Source organism: Clarias gariepinus, chromosome 16, assembly GCF_024256425.1.
Source record: "Clarias gariepinus isolate MV-2021 ecotype Netherlands chromosome 16, CGAR_prim_01v2, whole genome shotgun sequence".
NCBI classification, from domain to species: Eukaryota; Metazoa; Chordata; class Actinopteri; order Siluriformes; family Clariidae; genus Clarias; species Clarias gariepinus.
Genome location: NC_071115.1, coordinates 11,649,611 through 11,669,474, shown reverse-complemented (window position 1 = coordinate 11,669,474; position 19,864 = coordinate 11,649,611). Strand labels below are relative to the sequence as shown.

Genomic DNA, 19,864 nt, shown 5'->3' with positions numbered 1-19,864 from the left:
CACACACACACACACACACACACACACAGAATAAAACGTCCCGCTGTGGTTATGGGAAAGTATAGGCACTGGTGAAACGCCCATCAGTTTAATAGACTGGAACTAACTGTTGTATAAGTCCATAATAGTAGCACAGATTGTTATTCTGATTAGAACAGCTATTATTTAAAGGGAACAATGTTGTGAAAAACACTGACGTGTAAACCAGTGCACAAAAACATCCCTGAGAAAGTCCCATTATCATTTAGAACCACCCTTTTTTTTTAAGCAATAAATGACTTTTTCATAATAAATATTTCAGTTACTTGTTATTGTCCAGCGATGTAATAAGCAAGGGCGAATTAAACATTTAGTTTTGTTCAATTGTAATCAAATAGTCATGATTCATTCACTAGCAGTGGATCACAGGGAGATACTCAATTCCATTTGATTTTTGATTCTCTGCACTGCCATTTATTTCCATTCAATAACTGTAATGTCTGTCTGATTTGTCTCAAGCACATGGATTTCAAAAAAATACTAATACAAATTCGGTCAACTCTTAATATTAAGTATTTCAAGTGTATAAATAGTAAAAAAAAAAAAAAAATAATAATATATATATGCAATGATGCAGATTAAAGGGATGATTTTTTTTTGTAGACTCATAAATCTAAATTAAGATGCATTACCAGTACATTGCCATAGGTTTTGGGTGTTTATGAACTTTCCTGCTCTGCACACTGACTGTGAAGCTTTGGGACAAATTGGGACACATTCCACAAGCCTCATTCCATGCTGATTAATTCTTTGCTAATATACAACAGCTTTTGTAGAAAATTTCCACCCCCTTCGGTCTTGCTTGCATCTTCGGCAAATAGCGACAACGTCTGAAGCACTTAACATTTGTATGTTTGAGAGGGATGGTATATACCTGCGTTCTCGCGTCAATTATGTAAAAGGTCGTTGATAATGGTCGTCTTGCAAGCGGAAGGGGCGGATAGCACTTTTTTCCAAGTGAGTTATGTAGTTCCTAATGTTGAATGTTGAAAAAATGGCAGTTGGCTGCTGTCGTGTCTCAGAGGCAGCATGTGATCGTCTTGGTTATTTTTAGGGCACTTTCGCCTTGACACACAAAATGTATTGTTTTATATATTAATTGAACTGACCATCTAAAGATTAATTAAATTGCATAATCAGTTTAATCACACAGCTTTAATTTATTCAGACACTAATTGTTTAATACTTTTTTGATTGTTTTGGCAAAAAGCTGTCTTGTTTATTTATACCCTAATAGAATAAGTAGGAGTTTTAGATGTAGTGTTGGTGCTCGCCGAGTCTGAGTGTTTACATCATTATTAGTAAATTATGGTCTGTTTTTCATTTGTCGCATTCTTATTAAATTTTCTACTCATTATCCATGTACACCAACAGTTTGCGGTAATGTCATTTATCCTAAAAAGTTTTTGCTAGAGCTTGGAGAGCCTTGTGGCTTAAACAAAATCTGTAAATTCAGAACCTCGTTTAAACATCAGACTGTATTTCTGTAATCAGACGGGTGTATCCCTGCAGGCAAAAAAATACCTTAAATGCGTGGGGGATTTTACCTTTATTGACTGACATATCGATCAGATCTTAAACGCTCAACATTTTTATAAACGTCTTCCCAAATAAATCAGTCTGACCACCGGGAGCGGTTTTAACTTTAATGATGCGCTTTCGTTTATCCGGTGGAGTAAACTTTCACTCTTCACTATGAGTGAATTTAAAGCGAAAAAAAAAAGCCTTCTTGACCTCTTCACAGTGATGGGAAGTGGAGGTGTGTGAGCTTTAGTCACTGACTTCTCTTCCTCCTGAAGCATGACCGAGCGGCTAAAAAGCCTCGGGTTACATTTTTCCAAATTCTTTCATTTTCTGCACTTTAATGGGCGTCCCTCTTCTATCACGCCATCTCACCCCAACCCATGCCCCCCTCTTCTCTCTCTCTCTCTCTCTCTCTCTCTCTCTCTCTCTCTTTCTCTCTCTCTCTCTGACAGTCTTCAGAGTTCCCGGGGGAGATGCGTGGACCTACAAAAAAAAAAACCCTCGCTGGAAAAAGTGAAGCCCACGACCGCTCTGTTGGGAGAGTTTTTAAGAGGAGGACGGAGGGCACGCGCGAGAAGAGAAAAAAATGGCAGCAGAAATTGCTCTATCGGTTCTGGATCATTTAGAATCCAATTTAATCCTGGCTTCATCGTGAAGGGGCGGGGGTGGAAGAGAGGAGAACGAGACGGAGAGAGAGAGAGGGGCGAGAGGAAAAAAAAACGGGAGAGAAATAAAAACAAAGTAAAGTGCTTTAATTAAGAGGGCTGCGAGTCAGCAGAGGCGCACTACATTACGACTGCTGTTTATGGAGCCTGTCTGAGTCGTGTGGGTGTGTGTTTAGGCTCGGAGCAGAATAATAGGCGAGGGTGGCTGGAACGGAAAAGAACAGCTCCATTTTTGTAACATTTTCTCTCAATTACACTACATCATAAACGCGTAGAGAGACGAGCGGTTAAGTGCTGAGTAAGAGAGTGGAGTCAGTGGCTTGTAGCATTTAATGTCTATTGCTGGATCCTTTTTTTTTTCTTTCTCTCTTCCAAAAGAAGTCTTTGCCATCGAGCTCGTCCACATCTTTCCAGTCTCTACTGGCTAATAAACGGCCGAGCTGCTGATGAATGAGTGGCTGCGGTAGAGCTCGTTTGTGCTTCGGGTTGATTAAGTGATTGGAGAGTTAACTGGAGGATGGATCGGTTTCGCTAGAGGGCTGGATGTATTTAGAGGCCGAGTCCGTGTATCGATCGTGTCAGGTGGTTATTCAGCTGAACCTGTTATAGCCCTGGTGTGTGCTTTATTACCCATCTGTCCTGATAAAGCAATAAAGCATGTGGATCGCTGCTTTAGCATGAATATTTACACAGGGTCTTTCACGTTTCTCATGCAACTTGTGAACAGATTAAAAGATTTTCTGACTTGATGAAATATATACATTACTTTGGAAAACACTTAAACCATCTATCATTTCTTTATATTGAATAAAATTTATGATGTAAAACAAGTGTTTTACTGTGACGCACACTTTTTAAACAATTAAAAAATCGATTGTTTATGTAACAATCTCAGCAGCAACCTCATTTCCCCTCTCGTCTGTTCCAACCACTCGTCATTAAGCATCACCTGATCATCTGTCATCATCTGTACCCGTTTGTTTCTCACTGGTTCATGCCTTAAATTCGATTTTTTTTTTTAATGATTCATAAATTACTGTGTGACTTAACAAACAAAATAATTTGCTGAAACTATTCAGGTTTAGCGATTGGACTGAAAATGGAAGATAAAAGTGAGAGCCAGGAAGAAAGCCTGCAGAACTTAGTATTCCTCAATACTACATTTAAAAAAAATACAAGAAACTCTGGATGTTTTTTGGAAATTATATTAATATCACAGAGCTGAGTTCCAGCTGATACCTGATACTCACACGCACCTGCTGTCTGCAAACTTCTGTTATCAACTTGTTCAAGGTGTTTCACCGCGACATGACCTTGTTGTTGTTGTTTTGTTTTTGTTTTTTTACACGTAAAATTTAATTAATTTTTTTTAGTTATTCTGTTTATTTTTTATTATTTATTTATTTTCCCTTCACTTCACTGGCTTCGTAATTTCATTTAATGTTTTGGAATGTTTTAAACAAGACATAAGATAAAAATGTTTTTTTGATCATAATTTATTTTTAAATCATAAACAATGCATGAACAATGTGCGTTTTTTTGTCTAGATAAAACGAAATAGTCCAAAACAAAACCTAATAAACTTTGCCTATACCTGAAGCATCATTTTAACTGGAAGTCAGCGCAAAAATAAATAAATAAATTAATAAATAAAATCCCTGACTTTTTTTCTTCTGCCGAGCTCGTGACATTTAAAAGCTAGCATTTTGAAGAGCTTTTATTAACTGCATTAAAGTGGTTGTGTAACTGTATAACCCATAATATGCGTCACTCATTTTGATCCGGAGCTAGCAGGCAGGTAAGTTTGAACCATGTAGCTTGCGCAGATTGGCACGTCTGGTGTTTATTAGAGTAATAGATTTCTCTGTGCACCATATTCATCCTCTGCAGCTGATCCTGAATGCGGCTGCACAACTTGTTCTCAACCTTCTTGAGTTCTCCCACACCACATCACCCCACTTACTCTGCTCCCTCCGCTGGCTTCCTGTAGCTGTAGCTGCATCAAATTCAAAACACTGATGCTTGCCTACAGAGCCAAAAATGGCCCGGCACCCACTTTATACGTTAAAGCTTTAATCACACCCCGCACTGCACCACTAATCCTCCAGCACAGCTCAACCTGTCCCACCATCTCTCAGAGATCGAGGAGGACGTGCATCCAGACTGTTTTCTGTTCTGGTGGTGAAATAAACTTTTCTCTAGTTGTCCATACAACTGCGTCACTAGCGATCTTCTACCCCTACTATAGTGAACTAGTATAAGGATGTATTTACTGATGATGTCAAAGCAGTAACGCAAGTTGCTCTGGATAAGTGGTGTAAAAAATATATAGATTTATGAATATAGTATACGTCGCCTCCTTTGTATGAAAATGTAGATAGTTCCCTGTTAACCTAAATCTCAATCTGTCTTGTCCCAACTAGCCAGCTAATTAGGTCCCGAAGTTAGCTGGTTAGTTTTTCTGTAAATTTATGCTGTTAATTTATGTTGTCATGTAAATCGTTCCTGTCTCAGCTAGCCAGCTAATTAGTCTTCTTAGTTAGTTAGTTAGTTAGTTAGTATCTTGTAAATTTAGCACCTTGTTGCATGTAGCACCTTAGTCCTGGAGGAACGTTGTTTCGTTTCACTGTGTACTAACTCTATACGGTTGAAGATGACAAAAAAGCAGACTTGACTTGACTTGACCAGACTTGACTATAGCTTTATCTTGGTAAGAAAAACTTGGTAAGATGAACGAGGAAGAAACCCTGAGAGGAACCAGAGTCCAAAGTTAACCCATCCTTGTTTTTTTGATACCAGATAGCACAACTACCTAAAAACGTACTCTTTTTTTAAATTTTTTTTTTATACATTTATTTATTTTTTGTAACTGTGTGTGATATGGTCAACTGTCCAGTAGTGTACATGGCAGTGTGTTATGGTTACCAATTTTTCACTTAAACAAGTCAAAAACTATCAAAGTAACTGTAGTCACAAACCATCGAAGTAAAAGAGTTTGCCTTAAATGCAGATGCGGTCCACAGCCATCTTTATCGTTCCTTAGTAGAACTGTTCCAAGCAAGAGTAATAATAAGAACAAGAGGATAGTACGGGGCCAGGCTCTGCAGCCGTCCCTGGTCTCCATGCGATCAAAACACCAAACCAAGGCTGCACAAACGAATTCAATCAAATACAGAGGTACATATACAGTAGAAACCAGTGTTAATGGTAGCATGATCCGACTGAAAGTGACACTGCATACACTGTTCGCTTTCCTGCTCGTCACAGGGTAGTGTGTGGGTTTGTTACAAACCGGTGTATTTAAATAAGATTTTTATATACTGTAATAGGCTTCATGCCAGGCCATGACTTTTTTAACCTGGGGACTGATTGCATGTTGTTAAACTTTCATCACTTTTACTTCCTGCATCATTACAGTTCAGATTACTGCACTAACTAACTAATGGAAGCCATGTTGATCAAATTTAAAGGTGTTTATAGTGATGCAAAAAAGTATTTAGTCAGCCACAAATTGTGCACGTTCTCCCACTTACAAAGATGAGAGAGGCCTGTAATTTTCATCATAGGGATACCTATGACAAAATAGGAAAATAAGTAAATGGAAAATAGAAAAAAATAATCTAAAAAATAACATTGTAGGATTTTTTAAGAATTTATTTGCAAATTATGGTGGAACATAAGTATTTGGTCACCTACAAACAAGCAAGATTTCTGCCTCTCACAAACCTGTAACTTCTTTAAGAGGCTTCTCTGTCCTCCACTCGTTACCTGTATTAATGGCATCTGTTATCAGGATAAAAGACACCTGTCCACAACCTCAAACAGTCACACTCCAAACGCCACTATAGCCAAGTGCAAAGAGCTGTCAAAGCTGAAAAGACTGAATCTGCAATAGGGAAGCAGCTTGGTGTGAAGAAATCAACTGTGGGAGCAATTATTAGAAAATGGAAGACATACGAGACACTGATAATCTCCCTCCTATGTGATGTCCGAGTCAACAGCAGAAATTTTAATAACTTTGCAACTGTTTTATGCTGAAAAGCATCTCAAAATGTGTAACACATCAAAGTCTGATGTGGATAGGCTGGAATCTTTTGTTTCCAATTTTAAGTCCGGTTTTGGTGAGCCTGTTTATTGCATGAACGCTGATCTGGTTTTACTGTTCCGATAGTGATTACGTAATCAGTTTCGAAGGCTGTACATCAAATCCGTGAACAGCAGAAGGCTGGTTCTGTTGATGGTTTTGAGCTGGTGGTGGTGGAAAAAGAAAAGGAAAAAAAAAAAAAGACAACTGGCATTTAGTTCACAGTTGGCTTTATCATGATGACTGGACTTCTCGTTTCTCTCTTCTGGTTCCCGTTTGCTCTTTTAAACGGCTGTGGCAGAGCATGGGATTTTAGTGCGCGTCCAGGGCTCTGCTGCTGGGCTTGGCATGTTCGGGCTCTCCGGCTCCGTTTCAGGGTTTTGGAAGCAGTTTTCCCATTTTGGCAGGTTTGTCCACAATGGCACTCTGCCAACACTGCCTTTAACCTCACAGGAAGCCCAATGCCTTCACACACAGACAAAACAAGACTGCTGGCAAGGAAAGGCTTTTATTTCCTGCCATTTTTAAAACCACGCAGATGGACTACCCTGGAAAATACCATTAGTGAAGATTAATACACATTAAATGCGGCTTTATTTTCGTTCAGAGTTTTTAGGAGGAAAAAAAAAAAACAGGATTATGCGCAGGCTGCTGAATTTCCCCGAAAGCAGCGCAGTACAAAGATCGTTGTTAAAGGGTAGAACGAGGATGGCTTTAAATGCTCTCGTAACGTTTAATGGTTGACTTTTTTTTTTATATATTTTATTTTTGCTTTTTGAGATGTTCAGAAAGGTCTCCAGCGTGAGTATGAACAAAAAAAGCGAGATAAATACATTAAGCTTAAAAAAAAGCCACTTAAATTTTGCCCCATATGTGATCCCATAAGAAAGAAACCCCTCCCCAGTTTGTTGCTCAGCAGTAGCTTGTTAACGTAAGATGCTAAAACAGACAATTCGGAGGATAAGTGGAATAAAAGGAAACCGGCGGTATAAAACCTGTACATTATCCGAGGGGAATTAACTTGTTAAAGAAATGGTACAATACAGGCCCTTCGAAATCCATTTTTCTTCTCTGAAAAGCACTGGTTGTAGCGTAGTGTCAGCGTTCTAATCAGCAGATGAGGGCGAGGGGTGTGTGTAGGGGGGGCGGTGTCGCGATATCACTTGCAGCCGCTCTTCAGCATTCAAGTCTCTAACGAGTGCATGACAATCGTGTGCCGTCGTATTGAGTGCTCGGCCAGTAGAGAGATTTACTCCCGGTTTATAGAGTCAGAATTATCGCCGAATGTTTATTGTATCAGGTTGTATTGATGTCTCTCGAGAGGACGTCAATACCCAGAAGCGTTTGTGCTGACACTTCACTATAGACGCGGCTGCTGAATTAAGATGAGATTGTGTTTCTTTTGCTTTACAAGTACATTATAATGATCTCTCTCTCTCTCTCTCTCTCTCTCTCTCCCTCTCTCTCCATCTTGCACTCTTGGGTCTTGTTTCAGTACATCCAAAAGAGATACTAATGAAAAGTGATTGGTGCCCGAATCAGCTTATTGGCTTATACACAATCAATCACTATATATATTTATTTATGTAGTGTCAATATATATATCTGTCACACATAGGTGCTGGATTTACTGTGGCTCATTTTTATTTGAAGCCCTTTTTGACCTGTCGACTTTTGGTATCGTGTGTGTATGCGTGTGACCTTTTGACGTTTCCGTGGAAGTCTTTTGGCCCCACTTGCTGTTCCAGTTCAGTGGACTGTGAGAGCACAAATCCCAGAAGCCTGGGACCTGAATATGAATCGCTTAACACCGAGCACTTTCCATGCCCCAGCTTCCTTTCTTTTCTCTCTCTCTTAGTCCTGATTTATGCTTCTCTTATTGGCCAAGATGAGTTTATAGAGCATGTGAACACAAGATTATACCTTGAATAAAACGACTTCAAATGAGCAACTTGTTGTAGCACAGATAAACTTTGTTTTCCCCAATAGTTACCTGAAGTGCATTAAATGGCTAGGGGTAGTTCAGTAGTTAAGGCATTGGCCTAATGATCCAAAGGTCCCAGGTTTAAATCCCACCACCACCACCAGTTTGCAACTGTGGGACCCTTGAATAAGGCACTTAACCTTCAGTTGCTCTGGATAAGGGTGTCTGCCATATGCGATAAAACATGAATGTAAATTGCATTAAATGATATTAAGGCATCAATACATTAGCTGATAATGAGCTTTGCCTACCTTATATCATGATGTTAATAAGAGTAATATTACACATTACAGTATAGTGACTTGCATTTTAACGAACATTAAGTGTTTAATTATAGACACATGTAATGTAGTGCTTGTGGACTAACCCAAACAGCTGCTGTTATTGCAGTTAGCAAGCTGTTTGGACTAGCACTACAGTATTGTCAAGTTCATTTGCAAAAAAAAAAAAAAACGTGATGGAACTGGCTCTCATGAAGACCATCCCAGGAAAGCAAGACTAAAGTTCATTTAGATTTTCTGGCCTTAAAAAGAATGTAGAAAGAAATAATAAAAAAAACAGGAAAGACCATTGATTTAGAAGGTGAATCCAAACGCTCGACTGGTAGTGTACATCATATGGCCCAAAGTATCTGGATCCCTGACCAGTACAATCTGATATCCATGTTGGATTGTTTTCCTTTTCTTTTCCTTAATCAGGGACTTAACTGACAGAGAATAACCTGCATTCTTTAGGAAAGCTTTCCATTAGACGTTGGAGCATGGGCACAGTTTGGTTGCACATTGGGAAGGGGGGTGGATGTTGGTGAGGGGACTTTTCTCTGCTGCTTTGCATCTTGGGTTTCAGAGAGCAGCTTTTCCCAAATCGCTCAACACTGTTTATCTGGAGTGCCTCATGTTTTCATTTCTTGTTTGTCCAGATCGTTGTCATAGATTCGCTTTGACCATCTCTCTCTAATCTCCATCCTCGGCTCCTCTGCAATCTGTGATGGTTTGTCAGTGAACCTTGGTATCTGACCTGGACTGGTGACTTGTCACCTCCAACGCTGCTGCCAGGCCAGTGTCACTGAACTGACCTCAACTTCGTGACTTTGTTCCATTCCTTTGCATGGAATTTAATTGCACGCTCAATAAAGAGTTTAAAAAAAATGTACAATGGCAGCTTTTGACTTTTGGAATGAAATTTTTTACGTGTTACCTTGAAGTGTGTGAAATGAATATGCGAGATCATTTTTATTCATTAGATATAGAACGTTTTTTTTCAAGGTATTTTTTTTAATGATAATAGATATAAGCATATGATGGCATATCTTCTCTGTATATTACTACAAACACACCTGAAAACCCTGTCAAAATTTGTTCAGTAGTTGTTACGTGATGCGAGCACAAAGAAACAAACGGACAAAAAAAAAAATCCCAAAATCATGTTTATGCGTTCACCTTGCGTCCCAACAAATAAATTTTGCACAAATATCTTCAATGTACAGACACACCAACTTTACGGTTTTATGATGACCATTATGGTCATTACCATGGACTTGGAAGTCTTGGAATGGCGCTGCTAATTATTAAACAGAGTAATATATTACACGTTGTTTCCTGTTGCTAAATTAATGACACCTGCAGCGTTGATGTTTTAACCCTAAGCCAACAGAAATTCTCAAATCTTCCTGGTGTTTAATGAATGTTTATTTATGAAAGCATGCACTCAGGCAACCAGCTTCTGATATCAATTTGCACCTTGGCTGCTGTTTCCTGTGCTGTCGAGACCGAACCTCCTGTGCAAAAAAACATTTATTTATTTATTTATTAATTTATTTTTTACATTTAAGCCAAAGCTGCAGATTTGTGCTCACGTATGCAGGCAGCAAGCCTCGTTTCCGACGGAGCTGCCAGGGAGCTGCGTCTAGTGAGACCAGTCGACTCGCTCCTTCTGTTCTGCTCTCACCTGCTCCTCGCTCTATCGAAGGGGTCGCCCGGCGGTTTGGCCGTTTGTAACTGTAAATTCACCCCCTCTGCGTTTGATTGAACACGGTCTCTAGCGAGAGCACGAGTCTCTTGTCATTTCGCTGTTTCACTTCATGCTACACCCGCTCTTGGATTCTCCTCATCTCTCATGCGTTCTATCGTCTCCTCTCATCTCCGAGTTTCACCTCATCTACATAGAGTGAGCTTGTGGAAGGACTGCAAAATTTGTTTAAAAAAAAGATGATTTGCTCGATTTGATTTTTCCGTCCATCAAATTAAATTTATATTCCTCAGGTTATGAAGTGTGAAGTCTAAGCTACAGGGTTGTATAGTAACCCGAATCCAAGGGCATCCCGGCGGTGGGCTGGCGCTCATTGGCTGCTTGCGTGGCGCTTGCTGGTTTTGCATTCAGCAAGGTTAAGCTGTAAATCATAGACTGTGAATGTAGAGAGCATGAGAAAGCTGACTCAGTATGAGATGTATATGTAAGTCATGAAAAACACGCAGATACCTGCTCTTAAATGCATATTGTAAAGCTAAAATAAGTGAAATGGTGGAGCTGAAGTCATTCGACAAGGAACAACTGTGACACGATCAGAGTATGACATCACAGTATGCATCACCTCACAGTCACTAATTGATCAAAGGTACAGACTCTACATACAAGTACCATCTGTGACCGAGAATCGCCACCTTACAGTCTCTCCCCCTATGTAACTATGATGTAACAGTATAGGGTCTGTGTATAAAAACCTGCATGTAAGTTAAGAGACTGCAGTCAGTAACATGTGAGACAGGGAAGCGCATCGGCTGCTGGTCCTCTCAGGGAAACTGATGGTATGATAATACCGCTCTTTAGTTATACGAGGGCCTCGAATCTGAGTTATTTGATATTTGATGTGATTACTATAGTGCTCATTACAAGAGAAAAGCAGTAACTTATGCTATGATTGATGTTTAAATGTTTAAATGTATTCACAAAAATAGAATGATGTGTTTTACATGTTTCGTAAAAGGTAAATTAAATAGTATGTGTTAAGTTTAGTTAAATAATTTTGTTGTTGTATTTGTTTAAAATTTTATTGCACTAATATTTATTAGAAGGTGTAATTTAACTATTATTTAAATATAAATATATATATATATTTTTTTATGTAAGGTTATCGACCACTTAGTCGAATCCACTTTTAACGATTGTTGTGCTGTCAGACACAAGAAATAAAAGTGATTCCAGAGTTGATCCTCATTTACCTTGTAGTTGGCTATGGCTTTTCTCAAGATATAAGTAGAAGTTAAATGTGCAAATTTCTAGATAACCACGTGTACAGTCGATAACCACATGTAGCAGTGTGGACAGATATCAACAGATCAGTAAAGTCCAGAGACGAAGTGCCGCTGACACTATATATACTGGTTATGAGTATAATATCCAAGCAAAATGGCAGAAGAAACCTTTGGAAAAACAGTTGAGCAACTGAAAAGGGAGAGAACTTCTGCAAAAGTAGCTTCACCAAACAAGCTAACTTTCTCAACAGAAAAGCCTGTAATTTGCCGGAATCAGAACTTAAAAAGAAATTCAAAAATTTCTCCACTGGAGCAAGGAAAGTTTTTGAAACCAATAGTGATTACAAGGCTGGGTTACTGGCGAAGATTAAAGCTCACCGAGAAGATGGTGTAGAGGTATCGCTTTCAGCACAGCAAGAAGCTGATTTTAAAGAAACAGAGGAAGAATGTAATGCAAGGCTTGAGGAAATTGACGAGCCAGTGCAAGTTAACCTCTAGAAAGGATATGGACAAGTCGAGATGGCAGCTACTATCTCCGTGGCAGAGACAGCTTGGGAATGCGCTATCACCATGCCTGTCTAAACCATCAGCTATAGTACTGTATGCAGCTGGATGAGACTGGTGAAGGAGGCAACCAAGGCCTGGTAAACTGGGAAAGATGGACCCTAAAAACTGTAAGAGCAGAGTTAGAGGGTTGGAAAAAATTTAGTTCACATGTACTCAAATAATTACAGACAATGCACGAGCATCAGAAACCAATGTGGAAAATAAGATGGATGTGGTTGCATTTGCAGCTCATATTATGCCAGTAGTAAAAATCAAACCTACAAGCTTACCTAAGTTCAGTTTTAATAAGAGGGACTTCTACCGCTGGAAGAGGGACTGGAAAAACCTTTCGAGGCCAGGAAAACCCACAGGGTCGGCTGAGGTTAAAAGGATTCGACTGGTGGACAGCATTGACAACAAGATTGCCAAAAAGCTCAGGCTTTTCTCTTACAACACAGCTGCTGACATCTTTAGAACCACAATTGCCATGGAAATTGTTGAGAAGCTTGAAAGGGTTCCTGCTGTAAGAGTATATCAGTCAAGGAGGGCTATAGAGTTAATCCAAACAGTAGAAAAAGCCCTAGCAGATCTCACGGACCTTGGAAATATCAGCCCAATGTAGAACCCACTTGTGATAAAGTCCATTGAGAGCAAGTTACCAGACTTTGTGAAAAGACAATGGTTGGTCTACATTACGGATCCTGCAAATGGCAGGTGCTTTGATGCATTACTAAAGTTCCTAAAAGAAAGAAGAAGAAATTCTTAAAAGGCTTAAGCAGCTCAAAATCTCAGAAAAGGCAGAAAGGATAGCAAAAAAGTCTGAGAAGTATACCCCCACTAGAACGACAAAAAAAAAAAAATCTACAGAAAGTGGATGCGTCGTGTGTGGTGAAGAGAAGCATAGAGACAAAATCTTCTGCAAAAAGTTCAAAGAACTAAAACTAGCATTCATTATAAAGGAAATTGGTGCCTGTAAAAAGTGCTTGGGATGTCACAAGGATGGTGAAAGGTGCAATGACAACTATCTTTGCAGAAACAAAGACTGTAAAAGGGGAGCCATGTCAGACAACCATTACCTTCTTTGTCCCAAAGGGGAACTCAAGGACATGAGGAAGAGTCACCACAGAGACCTGGTGGTTCATTGGGTTGGCAAGATGGCCATTAGAGTGAGCACAAAAGGTGCCTCATCAGAATTAAAGTCAAAACTCATGAGGGGACGGTGAAGGCTCATCAGTTGATCTGTTATGGGTTAGAGGATATTGCCAAGGTCCACAGGAGTGTAATTCCTGAGAAACTTAAAAAATTATTTTCAGACGCAGACCTCAAAGAATTGAAAAGGTTGGGAAGACTGAACTCCTTATCAGCCCCCAAGAGGGAAGACTCGCACCACTAAGAATGAAAGTCATGGAAGATCTCATCCTATTGGACAGCCCGTTGGGGGAAACTGTTGCTGGAGCACACCCGGATCTGTTTGAGAAGGTGGATATGACAGTGGAGGCGCATTTTGCTTGGTCCATGATGGCAGCTGCATATCCCCAAAATAATCCAAAGAAGGAAAAGTCATGTGGCTGAAACAAAAAGCTCACTGGGAAGTAACCAGGATTTTCTTGAGTGGTGAAAGTGGACAGTATCGGGAGAGCCTGCGAACCAAAATGTGGTGGGTGCCGTTGTGGTAATTGTCAGCCTGGAGGAAAAGAAATGACTCTAGCAGAAGAGAAATAACTTGATCATAACAGAGTGTCTCACCTATGTTAAAAAAGATTCCCACAGTAAGTCTCTACAATGAGATAAAAAGTATCCATGGATTCAGGACCCATTCACCCTTCCATACAACAGAAGTGGGGTGGAAAGTGCTTTCCTAAGAACGGAAAAACAACTCAAGAGTACCAGAATGGCGAGATATATATGCATATCATGCTCGAAAGAGGAACAGTGAAGTGATAAAACTCGCCATGGAATTGATTAAGAAATGGAAGGGACCAGTTTGGTATGTCGGCCACTTAGTACCAAAAACCCCCACTCAACAAACACTCCGGTGCGGCTGGTCTGAAGTAGTAGCCAAAAAATCAATGGACTGAGCATGAATGATCTCTTGCTAAAAGTGCCAGATGTACTCAACCCTATCAGAACTGTCTTGCTTCGATTTAGAAAGGGAGCATTTGCTTCTCTTAGACACATTAAATGTACAACTGTGCATCTCCACAGGTTCCTTTGGAGAGACACGGAGGAAGAAGAAATGGGGACGAGTATGCCATAACATTGGTCAACATTGGAGATCACCCTGCTGGATGCATGGCGCAATTATCGATGCGTGAAACAGCTCGATTGGCAAAGTTTGCTCATTTGAGAGAGGAGTGTAAAGTACTTGAGGAGGATGGCTACGTGGATGACATACTCACATCCCACAATGACCAGGAAAAACTTAATAATAAATTATAATAAATGGACTTGAAGAGATTCTGACAGCCGGCAGATTTGCACTCAAGCCATAGGTTAGGTCAGGGCAAAGTGGGAGGCAAGTGACTGGTGCGCAAACTCGAAGTCAAGCAGTCATACTTCTGAACCAGATCAAGGAAGAAGAAAATAAAGCTTTGAGAACAGGGTAGAATAGAAGAGGACAAACTCTACTTCCATTAACATCTCAAAAAGGAAAAAGAAAATGAGAACAGGCGAGAAACTTCTTGAAGGCTAAGTGAAACTGAAAACACCTAACCCACTGACCAGGGCCAACTAAGCCAAGTTGCTGGGCTCTATGACCCAATTGGTCTCGTTATGCCTGCCAAGCAAAAAGGATGCAATTCTTGTCAGGAAGACATTCTAAGAGACAGGAAATGAAAGTTAAATTCGACAAACATGGGACAAGCCACTTTTAGGAAATCTCAGAAATGAGGCCATCAAACTTTTCGAGAAGCACTGTCAGATGAACGTTGATTGGTGAAGATGAAAGTAAATTAAACATTGGTTTCACCTAGTTAGACAACCGGATTGTGCTGGGGACCATTCAACGTGATGGTTACGGGTTCCAGACATTCTTTGCAAACAGAGTCGTAGAAATCCAAAAGGCTGAGTCAGCCAGTGACTGGGGCAGGAAAGGGGCAAAACATTTACATTTACATTTAGGCATTTGGCAGACGCTCTTATCCAGAGCGACTTACATTTTTATCTCATTACACATCTGAGCAGTTGAGGGTTAAGGGCCTTGCTCAAGGGCCCAACAGTGGCAACTTGGTGGTTGTGGGGTTTGAACCTGGGACCTTCCGAACCGTAGTCCAGTGCCTTAACCACTGAGCTACCCCTGGCCCCTGAGACCACTGTTCGCATTGTACAGTGAGCATCACAGACAAGATAGAGAAAGTCATCAAGAAATTGAAAAACAAGATTTCTGTGACTATCCTTCACAGAGATGTTAGACAGCTAGTCGTCTTGATTTCCTGCAGAAGAAAAGAAAGTGTGAACTACTTGTGTTCAAGAACCAGTAGTTTAAGTGGGAGGTGTAAAGCTAAAATAAGTGAAATGGTGGAGCTGAAGTCATTCAACAAGAAACAACTGTCAGATACGATCAGAGTATGACATCACAGTATGCATCACCTCACAGTCACTAATGACTCTACATACATCTGTGACAGAGAATCGCCACCTCACAGTATTTTTTTTCTTATTTTGTCTCACATAGTTGAGGTATACCTATGAGGAAAATTACAGGCCTCTCTCATCTTTTTAAGTGGGAGAACTTGCACAATTGGTAACTTGGTAACTTGTAACTTGCATAATTACTTTTTTGCCAGAGTTCCACTCGCAGAAGAAGTTAAAAGGACTCGGGTTGTAAAAGACGGGCAGCATTTACTTTTGCTTCACGTTGGCTTTATCCAGGTGAACCAACCAGATAGTTTTCTCGCTCATAGACCAATCAGCCATAACGTTAAATCCAAACCAATTAACTCGCAGTTCGCAGCCTCAGTCGTTTGTTGAATTTTTTTTTACAGCCTAAGTAATAATTGTTTACAGAAACCCCCGCAATTTTACGCAAACCACAAATATCCTCCACAATTTTTTAATGGTTTTATTGTGACTATATATAAATTTTCAACTAATAAGAACAATATTATTTACTCTTTTTCTAACATAAATATTAACATACATTCAGGTAGATTTTCATACAAAATATGATACTGTATACGTTTTTTAGTACTGTAGAAGAAAACACGGCTTGGGATGATGAATTATTTTTATTAATAAATAAAAATTTCACCCAAAATTATTATTGTATTCTACTTATACCAAAGAAAATGCACTTGCATGAATTACAGTACATATAGGGGTAACATCTTTAATTTACATTACAATACAGCAGTACAGTACTGTACAGAATACAGGTTTACCTTTACTTTTTTTTTTTGAGAGTGTAATGTAATAAACTGAGTTTGAAATGAAAAACTGTTTTGGGAGGATATTTAGGGTTTTAACTATAAAAATAGGCATTTTTTGACAGGCAGTTTTTCACAACCCGGGGGTGCTCTAGGAACGTAACGCCTACACATTTTGGCGTTCAACTGTATTGCACCAGGTTTCCTTTGTGCCATTGGGCACAAAGCTCTGGCTCATCATGGCTAGAGTCCACAAGGAATCTGGGATGCGCTGTGGTATCAGGCGTCAGGAGGTTAGCATTGGATCCTGTCCTGAGACAGGCTAGTCTTTGGTCCCCTCACCCATGGGCATTGGCGCCTGTAATCCTGTCATGTAATTAATAATCATTGTTATGGTGGTTTAAGTGTTGTGGCTAATGATTGACAGTGGAGACAGTAATCCCATCCCTTCTCACCCTAAAAGGATGGACTAATTTGCTCTCTTGGACCCCTGATCTTAGATTGCTGTGGCATCGTTAAGTCTCAAACCTAAATTCCAGTCAGTTTTATTTATATAGCATTATTAATATTGAATAGGGTCCGGATTCGATTCCCGGACAGGCTCGATTCCCGTCTCTGTGTGCATGGAGTTTGCATGTTTTCCCCGTGCTTAGTGGGTTTCCTCCGGGTACTTCGGTTTCCTCCCACAGTCCAAAGATATGCAGGTTAGGCTAATTGCCGTTTCCAAAATTGCGCATAGTGTGTGAACGAGTGCGTGAGTGTGTGTATGTGTTTGTGCTGTGCGATGGATTGCCCTGCTTTGTGCCCACTCTGTCCAGAATGTAACCCTGATTTGTGCCCTAAGCCTCCTGGGATAGGCTCCAGGTCCCTGCGTCACTGAAGTGAGTATTAATAATGGACATTGTCCCAAGGCAGCATTATAGAAAAAATAATTAAGAAAAAATGTATGCATTATAGTTTTAGCAGTTTGTTCAGAGCCAGAGACAATGATGGCAAGGAAAGAAATCTCTAAAAAACCTAGAGAGGAACTAGTCTTAAAAGGGGGAATCCTCATTTGGGTGATACTGGATAGTGAGCGCGCAAATCAATCCCTTATGGAGCTGTGGTGCTGTAAGGTCAGAAGTGCAATGGTTTAACAAGAAACCCACTGATAAAGACTGGGGTACAAAACAGTTTTATTCCTAAAACTGTTTAAATGGCTGTAATCAGAAAGTCCTCATAAAACTGTTTGTGTCAGTGTGTAGTCTAAGCTCTCTTTTTTTTCTTTTGTTTCCATGAATGGATGGTCTTCCCAACAGTGCTCTACTAGAACACTGTCTATATGATGTTCGAATTCAACTACAAACTAAGAAAACAACAGGGCTGTTAAACAAACCAAAAAAAAAAAAAGTAAAAAATTCTTCCTGTTATTGTACTCAGACTGTACTTGAGCTCAAGGCTGAAATGATTAAGGGATGGTTATAACTCCAAGTCATTTTATTAAAGGTCATGAATCTCGGTCCATTAAAGATGTTCTGTGCCTTAAAGTCACTATGTTCTGTCTTTTTATATCTTCTCAGTCAGTGGGTTTTAAAGCTAAAATGCTGCCATTTTATGATGTGATTTGTTTTCAGAGAGTCAGCGGGCTTACAGATTCGTGCAAGGCAAAGACTGGGGCTTCAAAAAGTTCATAAGGCGGGACTTCCTGCTGGATGAAGCCAACGGGCTGCTACCCGATGACAAGCTGACGCTCTTCTGTGAGGTAAGGGGGTTCGTGGATGGATGATTGATCCCCATATGACGATTGAGTATCATGAGGATGTTAAAGATGTGGTGATTATCGTTGCTGCTCTTGAGTACACACTATCCAGTGTGATTGTTTAAGAGAAGACTTAGTTTTCCCTCAGGAGCTCAGGTCAGATCTAAACCGGTAAGGATTGACAGTTAAACAGGGTTCTTCAGTTACTCCTCATTATATCAATATTACATTATTTGCTCATGACCCCTGAAAGCTCCGCCCCTTTCCCTGTCTCTCATCTTGATTTGCTTGCTCGGAAATGTGATTTGATTTTAATTAGTGTACAGAACATCTTATTGGAATAAAGTAAGTATTCAGACATTCAAACTGTAAAGTCCAGTACCTGTAAAGTACCTGGGGTTTAAGTACAAATTTTGTTATAGATTTTATTTTTTTTATTACTGTGACTATGAATGTGACTGCCTTTGGAGATTTTATTACTTATAAAAGTATCTAACATTACTGCATCAGGAAGCACATGTTTTACTCACGGGCTTTCGAAGGATTATGATATAAATCATACTAAACTTGCCCTGCTCTTGATAGAGACATTTTTTTGATCATTAACTAAGAAATCTTCTGTTCATGCATTAATCCTTTACCTCGTGTAGCCTGTAGGCAAAAGGTCAGGATGAAATTTAAATGTCTGCTGTGCTCCCTTGCTCCCCCCCCCCCCTCTCTCCCTCTTGCTATCTCTCCCCTCCTATCCTGCAGTAGGATACATGCTTTAATGCTATGCAGTGATTAATGTTTAACGCATGTTCCACAGCGTTGGCTGTTTCAAGCTGGCCTAATGATGCCTGCAGGCACGCAGCAGAAGGCATTTCTCCCATTTTTTGGATGAGGAAGATGAGGGCTGGAGGAGGGAAGAAAAGAAGTATGAGGGCTCGTTTTAAGTGTTTCCAAACCGAGTCCGGTTACGTCACAGGGACCCAAAACAAGTCCTCGGCTCCTCTTTTTCCTGGAGAGAGAGACAAAGAGAGAGAGTGTGTGTGTGTGTGTTTACATGAGCGGTGTTGGTTGTCAGTGTGCTGGCATTTCTTCCTGTGAGATCGATTGTGAGTGAGAGAGAGAAAGGAAACATAAGTGAGTGAAGTCCGTCCGTTTTGATTCGGATTATCATAATCATAATGATCCTTTTATCATCTGTTTTGTCATTTGTCTGAGGGATTATGATGATAAAAATAGCTTTACAGTACGTTAAAATCCCAACAGCACTCCACTTTTTTGTTTGTTTTTATAACCTACATCAGACTTTTCTTTGACATTGCTTATTCTGCACATCCGGGAACCAAACTAAGACTGCATCTCAATCATATTAATAAGCTATATTTCTAAAGTGTGACAGTATGTACAACTACAATTTTACCTCGGAATGAATAAATAAAGAAGCCAACATGGTAGGAGGCTACACCAGTTCATTAACCGACGCTACGAACATCGTAGACAACTTGGACTTTGCATCACACATTTCCTTTTCCGTTTAAAACGAGTTTTAATCACCACATGCACTAAACCACGAACAAACCTCAGTTCAGTTCACACCAAGCATTAAGATTGCATGCGAATTACTTTCACTTGCCAGAGTCGACACTCTCAGGTCAGGGTATACCATTATTTGCTGATGTTG

General features: G+C 39.9%; 1 protein-coding gene across 2 annotated transcripts in view; it reads left to right on the top strand.

Moving 5' to 3' along the window:
- spop (speckle type BTB/POZ protein) overlaps nt 1–19,864 on the top strand; it is a 118,733-nt gene that overhangs the window by 63,710 nt on the left and 35,159 nt on the right. For both annotated transcript variants that reach the window (XM_053514627.1, XM_053514628.1), the window contains exon 6: nt 18,071–18,198. In XM_053514627.1, coding sequence (XP_053370602.1) covers nt 18,071–18,198 — 128 coding nt within the window. The remainder of the gene's footprint in view (nt 1–18,070; nt 18,199–19,864) is intronic.